This window comes from Pelodiscus sinensis, chromosome 14 (genome assembly GCF_052426305.1).
Source record: "Pelodiscus sinensis isolate ZL-2025 chromosome 14, ASM5242630v1, whole genome shotgun sequence".
Taxonomy (NCBI): Eukaryota; Metazoa; Chordata; order Testudines; family Trionychidae; genus Pelodiscus; species Pelodiscus sinensis.
This window is the reverse complement of record NC_143065.1, coordinates 21,181,869-21,194,126: the sequence shown is the minus strand read 5'-3', so window position 1 is coordinate 21,194,126 and position 12,258 is coordinate 21,181,869. Positions and strand designations below refer to the sequence as shown.

The 12,258-nt window shown below is 41.2% G+C and overlaps 1 protein-coding gene across 10 annotated transcripts in view; it reads right to left on the bottom strand.

The window, feature by feature from the left end:
- The window catches only part of MYO5A (myosin VA), a 186,419-nt gene that overhangs the window by 3,879 nt on the left and 170,282 nt on the right, over positions 1-12,258 (bottom strand). For all 10 annotated transcript variants that reach the window (XM_075897261.2, XM_089782019.1, XM_089782021.1 and 7 more), the window contains 7 exons: positions 11,475-11,621; positions 10,607-10,761; positions 9,189-9,278; positions 5,168-5,318; positions 4,068-4,350; positions 2,593-2,767; positions 893-973 (listed from right to left, as the gene is read on the bottom strand). In XM_075897261.2, coding sequence (XP_075753376.2) covers positions 893-973; positions 2,593-2,767; positions 4,068-4,350; positions 5,168-5,318; positions 9,189-9,278; positions 10,607-10,761; positions 11,475-11,621 — 1,082 coding nt within the window. The remainder of the gene's footprint in view (positions 1-892; positions 974-2,592; positions 2,768-4,067; positions 4,351-5,167; positions 5,319-9,188; positions 9,279-10,606; positions 10,762-11,474; positions 11,622-12,258) is intronic.

The following is a 12,258-nucleotide window of genomic DNA, read 5'->3' as shown; positions in this document are numbered from 1 at the left end:
TAGAGGACCTGTGTCCAGCAGATGTTAATGGTACTGCTTCAACAAATATGCAAAATGATCTATTTGTTTTGTTTCGGTTTTATCTTGCTGATCTCCCTTATCAATGTTACTGTTCCCTTAGTAGATACCAGGAAGTGCAACTTTAAAAAATAATTTTAAAAAATGAATTAGCCAGTTTCCCCCAGAATTTTCAAAATTCTTCATTCTCATCATATTTTCCAAATTAAGAACTTCTGACATGTATGATTTAGATTTCAAAGCAATCTCAAATTGATCTTTCCTGTGCAAACAATTTGAACCAATGGGGTTTGTGTGAACAAATTTTAGCACCTGCATTTAAAAGTGAATACTGAAAAGCGGGCATAATGGAGTGTGCACAAATAGAGATAGAAAATTATGTCAACTTCTGAAAATCAGGCATATAGAATTCATTTTTAAAATTAACAGGGATAGAAAGTTTTAAAAGTCTAAATTATTTGAAATATGTGAATAGTAACACAAATTGTGATCATCTACAATAAACATAAATGTCTCAACATCAAATTTGTATTACAGAAGAAGAAACAGAAATGTGCTGGACAAGCTTACTTTTTACTTTGAATATCACACTGCATTTTATGACAATACCTGTTTAAATTAATGGAGATTGCCTCTCTCCTAGATTTGGAAAGGACCTTGAAAAGTCATTGAGTCCAGTCCCTGCCTTCACAGCAGGACCAAGTACCATTCCTGACAAATTTTTGCCCCAAATGGCCTCCACAAGGATTGAACTGACAACCCTGGGTTTAGCAGACCAATGCTCAAACCACTGAACTATCCCTCCCCCCATTAGGCTTGCTTATATGTTCTTGTAGAACTAACTGAACAATGTGTGGTGCAAAAACAGTCTCACCTGTATCGTACGTATAAATGATACCAAGACCCTTTCTTCAAACTCATTAACTGGAGTATACAAATTCAAAACTTTTACAATCTGTGAAGAAAAACAAGAATTCTTCATTTTAGTTTATGAGTGATTTAAATATATATGCACCCTATTCTTAACATTTAGAAATACTGTTCTAAATTAGTTCTTGATAAGTTCTGGTTAGGGTTTTTTTTTTTAAAATCAATTTATTAGGAATTTTCTTATTCATTTAAGAAATAGCTAAATGATATAAGAAATTCAGACACACATTTAAAATAAACAGACCTAAGTCAACATGTATAATATTATTAAACAGCTGATCCTGGCACACCGATAAACCCTACTTCTTCCATGACAGCTACATGGAATTGATCAGCTAATGTTAGAGCGGGGGAGGGGGGGGGGGAAGGGAGGGGTATTAAAGGTTGATGGATTGTTTTAAAATATAAGGTTTAGTGCTCTTTGTCTCTCTATATCCTTGTTTTGTTAGACTGGGTCTCCTTTGATTCACAGACTATTGTTTTGACACGTGTGGACAGTTACTAGCACACCGTGGAAACTACAAGAGGACAATCAATCAGTGACAATAGTATCACTGAAGTAAGTTGCTACTTCCTCTGATTTTGTCTTACATCATGGACCCTATCATGTTCCCACTGGAAAATGTAGTAAAATTTCCACTGATTCCAAATGGAACAAATTAGAGCTCTGAATGCAGAACTAAGACCCAAAGCTAAGAAGACAATAGATGTTAATAAGGATAACATCAAATTATAAAGAATAAATTTCTTTAATTTCAAGTAAAAACCTTTGTACTTTTTTCATGATTCTATTTTTTAATAACATGAAACTCCTGAACTCATTACCTTTTCTAACATTGCAAAAACACCAAGTGTTTCTACATTTCTGATACAGGGATTAGGATTGGGCTGGCCACACCATAGTAGGACACACAGGCATCTCTTATTCTTGGAGTCAAATAATTGATATACATATTGGCTACATCTTCACTGCAGGCTTTTTGCACTAGAACAGCTGTTCTAGTCTACACTGCACGTGTGTTCGTGTGCAAGTAAATTTACAGTAAAGCGTCAGAAGAGTGCTTCTTGCACAAAAGTTATTCCTCTCTCCACAACAAATAAGCCCTCTTGCGCAAGAGCTCTTATGCAAGAAGGCAGTGTGGATGGGCAACACAGCTTTCTAAAATGGACATCAGAGCTTTCTTGTGCAAGAGAGCGCCCACACTGCCATGGACACTCTTGCACAAAAGCACATGGCAGTGTGGATGCGCTCTTGCGCAAGAATTATTGAGCAGAAATTCTTGCGCAAAACAGTTATTGCGCAAGAAGCCTACAGTGTAGACATAGCCAATAGGTATATGAGCTACAGCTAGAAATGTAACTATACTAATATACAGCAGTTTTGCACTAATTCAACTGCATTCACATTAGGGGGCTTCTAACATTTTAACAATACCAGGATAGCTAAAGCAATACAACTTAGAACTTATTTTGGGTACAGATCCTGGGGGTGGACCCACTACCCCATTTAACCTCTGTTTTCATGATGCTTGTTTACAATGACATGAACAGAAATACCCAATCTCTGTGACACATGCAGGTTTAGAAAACGCAATTTAGAGGTGTGCATAAATGTAACAGCTAACAAGGTGAGTGCTGGATTACCTGTGCCGTAGTTAGAGCATTGCACATTGAACAAATGGCTTCTGCATCTTCATCGGTCTTCTTTTTCACTTGCAATAACTGTGCAGCCTGAATGAGAGGCTCCAGTGTTTCTTTAGCCCCACTGTTCATCAAATTTTTGTCGCGTAGCCATTCTTCAAGTTGACTCACATTGTACCTGTTAAAAGAGGAAACCTCCAAGAATGAGTTCACTCCTCCTGATGAAGTCTGACCAAACATCAAGAGCTACGTCTACACTGCAGGCTTTTTGCGCAAAAACAGTTGTTCTTGCGCAAAAACTTGCCGGGTGTATACACTGAACGCACGTTCTTGCGCAAGTAAATTTATAGTACAGCATCGGAAAACAGGGCTTCTTCTGGAAAAGTTATTCCTCTCCCCATGAGGAATAAGCCCTCTTGCACAAGAGCTCTTCCACAAGAAGGCAGTGTAGACATGCAACATGATTTTCTTGCGCAAGAAACCCCTATGACTAAAATGCCCATCAGAGCTTTCTTGCGCAAGAGAGCATCCACACTGCCATGGACACTCTTGCGCAAAAGCACAATGCAGTGTGGACGCGCTCTTGTGGAAGACCTTTTGCACAAGACTTCTTGTGCAAGCCTTCAGTGTAGACGTAGCCTTTTTGTTTAACTAAAGCCCATATTTTGTTTTTGTGGGTACTTTCTTCATACAGCACCTAGTTATAATTTTTCATAAGTTTATTTCCACAGCAGCTCCCTGCAATTGGTTTCCTGAAAACTGTTTATTAACCCTATGCTGTACCATTATAAGCCTTCGTATCCTGAGTTCCAAAGAGTATTTGAAAATAATGGCCCAACACTATATCTACCACTTCTCCTTATTTGGTTCTGTTCAGATGGACAGCCTAACTCCATTCCCCATATGCACATCTAGAAGCCTACTCCGTGCAGTTAAGAGAAGCAGGATTGTATGTAGGAGGAGATTTTCAAAGCTTCTTGGGAGATGAATATGACAATAATTCACACACAGAAAATACTAGGCCACAGACAACAAAAACATGAATAAAACGTGTCCCATGCTGCAAAAGAGAAAAGAGACAACAGAGCTGAACATATGTGTCCGCTGCGCCAGAAACTGACAAGGTTAAACAATGAGGAATATTTACTACACCTCCCCAATACTGCACAGTAGCAGGTATCGCCCATATGGGCTGAGGACTTGCTTGCAGACAAAAGGGAAATTATTTTGTCCCGCCAACCCTCAACTCCATCCTACAGAAGCTTTGTTTGTGGAACCAGGATTTACCCCTACACTAAATAATGACTTCCTGATGAGACATTAAATGCAAGAAACCCTCAAATAAAGGAGGCTATAAAGAAGTCTAGAATACTTCCCTCTCAGATGGAATGGTTAAATACAACTATTATTCAAAACAATTATTACACCAAACAGGACATAAGAGAGGACAGTAAAAGCACTATAGAGTGCTTGCTCACCGTATCTGCATCCCTTTGCTCCAGGAGCACATGTCCTTGCGCAGCAACAGGTTATTCAGAGTTACTGCCCCAACAATGTAAAACATTTGCTTGACAACTTGCTTGATCAGCTCTGGATCCATACCATGCTGACACATTACAGAGTGGAACGCGTTCAGCTGTCGAATGATAGAGTCCAGTGTGTAGGTCCCTTCATCAGCAATACTGGATGTTCTCTTTCGCAGCCCTGTTGGCTTGACCCCTGAGACGCCCTGAATAGTTTCATGCTCCAGCATTCCTGAAACTGCATTTGATTTACAACATTACTACTGCAGTGGAAAAATACTCAAAACAACAATAACAATACTTATATGCAAAAACAACAAGGAGTCCTGTAGCACCTTATAGACTAACATATGTATTGGAGCATAAGCTTTCGTGGGCAAAGACCCACTTCATCAGATTCATTTCATGAAGTGGGTCTTTGCCCATGAAAGCTTATGCTCCAATAGATCTGTTAGTCTATAAGGTGCTACAGGACTCCTTGTTGCTTCTGCAGATCCAGACTAACCCGGCTACCCCTCTAATACTTATATGCAGGGAGTAGAGTGAGCTTGCTATTGGTCACCATTCTATACCATTCCAGCTCTTATCTAATTGCCCCAACTAATTTTTGCCACATCTAAGTTTTCATTATAATTTTTTTAAAAGCCTAGCTTTGATGACTTTAAAGAAAGCCTGAAGGTGGCTCAATACAGTACTGCTGTACTACAGCTTTGTTTAGAGAGCATGAATAAATAATTGTAATTAAAAAATGTGAATTTAAACAGCAACACTGTTAACTATTTAATTGCTGATACTACTAAACCATTTCTAAGGTGTATTCAGCTACTCTGTCACTGTGGGGGAAGCAGGGATAGAGTTGTGCTTTCATACTCTCTCCCTTATCTCTCCTTATATCAGTCATTTATAAAAGAATACTAGTTGCGTACTTTAATATAAATGAACCATTTAACAGAAAATATGAGAAATTATATTACTACTACCATTCTCATTGCTTAGCAAGAAATTTATTTTGATTAATGTATCTGGAAAGTTAGAGGAATTTAATTTTGCCTTACCAATCATTGGCTGCAGAATATTCTCTAACACTCTGACGAGCTGCTGGTAGATTTGAATAGCCAAGTCACTCAATACCTGTCTGTATTCAGCCAAGTCAAAATTGGTGAGGCAGTGTTCATTCTGACGAGGTGTATTGTGCTTCATAAACCCCTAAATTCACAAGACAATGGAAGCGAATGCTTCAATGTATGAAAACAGCAAATGTGTTTTTTCTTACTGTAGACAAGTAATACTCTTCTGAAAATTCATTCCCATTCTCCCTCTTACATCCCTAAAACATTTCATTTTATTGTTAGTTTTCACTGCAGCTAACACTTGAATATAGGCAGTCTCCGGGTTACGTGCAAGATAGGGACTGTAGGTTTGTTCTTAAGTTGAATCAGTATGTAAGTCAGAACTGGCGTCCAGATTCAGCCGCTGCTGAAACTGATCAGTTTCAACAGCGGCTGAATCTGGACGCCAGATCTGACTTACATACAGATTCAACTTAAGAACCCCAGGCGTCCCCAAGTCAGCTGCTGCTGAAACTGATGAGCGGCTGATTCCAGGAAGCCTAGGGCAGGGGCTTCCTGTAGTCAGCCACTGGTCAGTTTCAGCAGCGGCTGACTTGGGGACGCCTGGGGCAGAGCAGTGGGGGTGCTGCTGGGTTGGTCCAGTAGCGCCGCCGCTCCTCGGCACTACTGGACCAACCCAGCAGCACCCAAGCTGCTCTGCCCCAGGCGTCCTGATTCAGCCGCTGCTGAAACTGACCAGCAGTGGCTGAATCAGGACGCCTGGAGCAGAGCAGCTGGGGTGCTGCCAGGTTGGTCCAGTAGCGCCCAGAGCGGCGCTACGGGACCAACCGGCAGCGCCCCAGCTGCTGTACCACAGGCGTCCGGAGCAAAGCCGCGGAGCACGGGGGCAGCGGGACAGCCCAGACGCGCCGTGGCTGTCCTGCTGCCCTCGGGCTCCGCGACTTTGCTCTGCTTTGCTCCCCGTCTCCCTGGTCTGCAGACCAGGGGGACGGGAAGCAAAGCCACGGAACACGTGGGCAGCGGACAGCCCAGACGCGTGTTCCGCCGCTTTGCTCCCCGGTAAGCAGACCAGGGAGACAGGGACCAAAGGACCAGGGAGATGGGGAGCAAAGCAGGGCAAAGCTGCGGAGCACGTGGGCAGCGGACAGCCCAGACGTGTCTGGGCTGTCCGCTGCCCGTGTGTTCCGCGGCTTTGCTCCCCGTCCCCCTGGTCTGCAGACCAGGGAGACGGGGAGCAAAGCAGAGCAAAGCTGCGGAGCACACGGGCAGCGGACAGCGTCTGGGCTGTCCGCTGCCCGCGTGCTCCGCTGCTTTGCTTCCTCTCCCTGGTCTGCTGGAGACCAGGGAGACGGGCCCCATTCGTAACTGCGGATCCGACATAAGTCGGATCCGCGTAACTCGGGGACTGCCTGTATGTATCACAAAACTTCTGTGATAGGGTTAGCTTACCTTTATTATACTCTCTACTTAGCATGATAGTCAGCTATAATGCAAGGAACCTATAGGCCTGTATTTGTAAGAAATTAGCTTCAGCAAGTTTGCATTAGGCCTGAGGCCTATGAATTTTGAACAGAAACAGTCCAACAGAAACCTGAAGTATCGGGAAGCTAAAAATAGTATGTTTAAGGGAAATTTCTGATCACAGGAGCATAACCCAACCACAACAGTGTTATGGCAATGAACTGACATACATTACTGGTACATGAGCTACATCTACAGATACCTAACCAATAAGGGGCAATGGTATCAAACTGACATATAGGATAACAGTAAGATATATTAATCTATAGGAGAAGGACATGCCATCACGAGTAAGGTGAGGAAATACAAATAAGAAAAAGGAGAAAAATCCTTGCATCAAACATTGTGGTATCAACGTAACACATTGTGAAAATTACATCCCAGACCAGGGGCGGTAGGAGGAGGAGATGTAGCCCTTGGGAAGTGCCAGAATGATGGCCACTGGAGATGAGGGGGAAGGTGCTGGGTGTTCTACAAGAGAGGGTAAGGGTATATGGCTGCAAAGATGTGGATTCTGGTGTCTCTCTTTCTACAACTTTCCTGAGTTGGAGTGTTTGTAATTGGGTAAATATAAAAACTATTTGTAAATATACAGAAGAGTTCCTATTGTGGTATTGCAACTGTGCACATCCGAGTTCTCATCTACATAATGATTTGAAGAAAACTGGGCCTGATCTTGGCATAAGAACTTGTCAACTCTCAAAGTGATAAATCAGGATTAATCAATATAACTAATACATAATCTTTAGACCAGGCTATATTGCCTTGAAACTTCAAGTATCTGACGCATTTACTGCAGTTACAAATAAACTAATACTTTCCCCTGCTATTTCTAGCTGCCCAACTCATCTTTTTAGGCCTTTAAAGAACTGTATGAATAGGAAGGTACATTTAAAGACCTTGAAGACTGCCTCCACATTGCACACCTAGAACGATAAAATCATAGAACACTAGAAATGGAAGGGACCTTGAGAGGTCATCGAGCCCAGTCCCCTGCCCTCATGGCAGGACTCAGTACCATCTAGACCTTTTGCAATGTTGAGTAGGATAGCTACACGCTGCACTGAAGAGGCTGCATCCATATTACAGCATGTCAGTAAAAGGCTCTGGCATGGGCAAGGCAGTGAGGATTTTCCAGAGGTTTGCCCTGCTGCTTTCCCCCACCTGAGCCGTGTCTCCATTGCCAGAGTCTTTCCACTGCGGCAGGGAAAAACTCTGGTAGCAGGACCCTACATTGTACATACCCAGAGGCTTCAGGAATCCTTATGCAGTGCTTCACTGTGCACACTGCTATTGATGCCTAGGATAGGAGGGAGTGTAGCACAGCTACTCTGAGTGCTGCTGAAATGGGAGTGCAGTGCAGACATACCTTATGTGTCTTTTTTAATATTCAAATAACTATAATTTTGCCACCATCATAGCACCTCTGATCTGGAAGGACTATACAGCACATTAGGCAAACTGATTTACACACTGGGGCACCACTTCATGCAGCACTGAATACAGCCACTTCTGGAGTGAGCTGTGACTAGGGCTGACAAGCTGACAGCAAGCCAGCACAATTACTCACTTCCTCTTCTCAACAGCGTTACAGGACCAGATTCTCTCTCTTGTTCAGCCTCCAGCCAGTGCAGGAGAGCGGGTGGGTGGAAAGTGTCAGAGCTTCTCATTTTTCGGGCTGGTCTGTGTCCTGCTGTGAGTTTGTTGTACCAACTTACACAACTAGTGCATGGTCCTATGCCAATGGAGGCTCCGCATAGCTGAGGGGAGCTCCTTCCCAAAACCTGTGCGCCACTGACCAGTGTCTGCTGCAGTTCTGCCAGCTTTGTGGAAGGTCAGAGATCCCACCCTCTAATTTTATTTTGGGGAATTCTCAATTGGACTGTTATGGACGGAATGCCTCCCCAATATCTAATTAAATAGGTTCTGCTTTACTGGCAACATGTCCAGGAATCCGGGCTAACATCCTAACTTTTACAAATAGCGCCATGCATCTTTAACAATCAGAATAAGTTAAAAATCTTAATTTCGTATGTAATCTGCTATTGCCTCCAGCATGGGGCACCAGTTTATTATGGACCTCAAGCGCCAGTTTACCACATCTTATTCTAAAACACGTTTCTTAGAGCTTCTTTCTAACAGAGATCTCCTGCGAACCCACCTTGATAACACTGGCATCATGAAACTATGCAAATCCACCTGGTCTATAAGCCCTTTGCTATACCAGTGTTCTGTCTCCCTTGGTCAAAGATCAATGATTACAAAGAGTCAAACACTGTGACCACTTTGTGAACTTGTTTGACACGATCAAATGTGCTTGTTTGTGAGCCATGCCATATGTGAATGCAGGCAGTTGAACCATTAGGGCACATTAACTGATGCACCTATTTTCATGTTGTATTTTAACAAAATGGTCAATTCAAAGGAAAGGTCTATTATTAATCATAGGGTGAAAATTAAATAATACAACAAGAGTGTCACTTGCCTCTTCTCCACTATATTGCTTCAAACAGTGCAAAAATCGGCAGGTGTTAGATAGCCAGAAGGAGACTGTTTCAAAGTCGTCACCTCTTTTCTGAAGACAAAAACAGAGACATTTAAGTTTGGAATCATAAGACAAAGTGAAAAAGAAAATGTTATAAATTAAAATAGATAAAAAATACACAGCATGCATCTATTTTCTTCTGGTGTCCGTATAGATTTACCAGTATAGTAATGTTGATGTTGGAGAGCTTTTTGTACACTGTTATAATATTATTTGAAAAAAAAGTATTTTGTTTTAAACAGTGACATTTATTTTTACATTCTTAGACATTTTAAAATATTATCTTCCAAACAAATTCTTTCTTTTCCAATTTTACAGACTTTTTCCCATTGTCTTGTGAAGTGAGCTGTATTCTAGGTGACAATGTTTGTTACTGCATTTTCTTTTACCAATATTCATTGTGCCACAGTATTATCAGTTTCAGCACACCACAACACTGACAATAACGGATGTATAGCAGGGAGAGCAAAACATAGGTTATAATTTGGAGGATTTTAGCTATTACTTTATAAAACAATTTTAATAAACCTAATGCATCAACTTAACAAGAAAAAACAAAGCCCCAGGCTTGCTTTGAATCTAGAAACTGTTTCCTGAACAATTAAATGTGAAGCACTTTACAGAATGTGCTGTAACTAATATAATACTAGACACATTGTTCTCCCGAGCGTATTCATATATTGTCTTGAACTCCTGAACATCTGATGTTTACACTAAAGCTTTTCCAAACAGTGTGGATTGCTTAAATGCTTTCAGAATCATGGCAGTTGTTTTGTTTAGTGACTGAAAAATGCCCCAATGAAAACTACATAGGGGAATCTATTTAAGTATATTAACGTTGGCTACAGACCATAACTAGCCTCAACCTTTCTAAGCCAGCTTGCAGTACAGTCCTTAGAATTACACACAAGCACCAATGACTCTCCCAACCAAAACATCAACTGAACTATTTGCAGCTTTATGGAAAAGACTGGCAGGAGTCTATAAAAAATGAATTGTGCAAGTGCCAATGTGCACAAAATTACACATACACAAATGGAGGACAGGATGAAGGTTTTTTAGGATCAAATACAGGGGTTAATATACATTCTACTGCTTTATTGAGTCAAACTGTCAACAGTGTATTATGAAACTAATTCTGTCAACAGTGTATTATGAAACTAATTCTGCACAACTCTATCCCTAGCTATGATCTGGGGAAAAGTGAAAGTATTTTTTGTGATGGGCAGTTATTTGCAGGAATAACTTAGTAACGAGTATCCAAAGCCAAATCAGTTAAATTCTTTTTTCTATTCTTTAAAACAAAAGCAAAAGTAGATTTCAAATAGTGTTTTCATGAAAGAAATGAAACAACTAACCTTCAATACTTTTTTGATGCCATTAATAGTGGAAGTCAGTAATGACCTCACTTTTTGATCATCATTAAGGTAATCAGCATGGCGGACACACATAAACAATATATATGCTGGTAGTCCTGGGATCAGGTTGACTGCCACACCACGTGGTTTCAGATCTGAGGAAAAACACACACAGGGCTGACATGAGGTTTCAGCAGGCCCTGGGCGGGAAGGGGCAGGGCTTCAGGTAGAAAGGGTGGGACTGTGGGCTAGCATCCCACAGCCAGCCCTTCACCATCCCTGGGCTGCAGAGCATGCACTGTCGGGGGCTTTGGCAGTGATTTAAATGGCCCAGGACTCCAGCCACTGCCAAGGTAGCAGCAGCTGTGAAAGAGAGCCCTGACCCCTTTTAAATCTCCAGGCTCCGGGGTAGCTGGTCACTTTCCCCAGTCGTTTGGAAGCCCAGCACACATACATGCAACTTTACATCAAATCTAAATTAACCAGATGCTATAATCTGCAGTTTGGCTGCAGCTCCTCAGCTACTCCTCATAATTTTGGCCAATGAACACGAATGGCATTTATTTTACAGACAGTGTTCTTCTGATAAAGCTATTGGATCACAAAAAATCCCTTTACCAGTTTAAAAAAAATGCACAGAGAATTACAAAAGGCATCGGCAATATTTGAAATACTAAGGAAGAGGAAAGATAACATTATAAAAAAGAGTTGAGATACTGCATTGAAGGACTCTCGCCTTCCTCCAAAATATTAGGTTAACCAGACACTGCAAAACCTAAGATACCAAACTACCAAGATCAGTTATCTGACCTGATAAGGCAAATCCCATGTTACTACACTATTTATTGCAAATAAAGAAAATGTTTACCTAAAATAAGATTCTTGACCAATTTTGGCTCATCATCCTTCTTATATTCTAACATTCCCTGGAAGTCCTTTTCTTTCCGTGGAATATTAACTGGACGTATGGGTTCGTCAATGATTTGCCCAGGCGAAATGTTTTCCATCTGACCCACTTTAAGAGGGGAGAAAAATACAACTGAGAAAATATTTTCTAATGCAAGCTTTACACAACAACAGAAATTCCTATGCTCTTATTCAAGAACTCTAACATTTGTCATCAAGGAGTGTCCTTATTTGATTTAGCCTAGCACCACCCAGTACAACTCACATTGTACTAAGAGACTTAATTCCCGATAAACTTATTTTAGGAAAGCACCCTCCCTTTAATGAAAAGTGGAAGTGGATGGGTTACACCCATTAATATATGTTACCTCCCTGTCAGTGCTCCCAATGTAGTTATGGAAAAAACAGACCTTTTAGGCTATTTTTGGAAATTAAAAGTGATTAGTTTTGATTTGCTGGATTCTTACACAAAAGTGTAAGAATCAGAAATAGCATTAGTCACTTACTGGATTGTTCTGCAGAAGTCACCATTAGCTGTACAGCAAAATGTTAGCATTCTTACAGGTTTTTCTTTGTTACACTTAGTGAGAGATGATGTTTCAGACCAAGCCCCTCCTACATTATTTTGGCTAATCAACACAGAGAAAGATAAACAACTTTCATAATCATTTCCACAAACTACGCTTGAACCTAGGCATATCCTGAAGTGCAGTTTGTTGCTGAAAGATTACCTATTCTGTTCATTC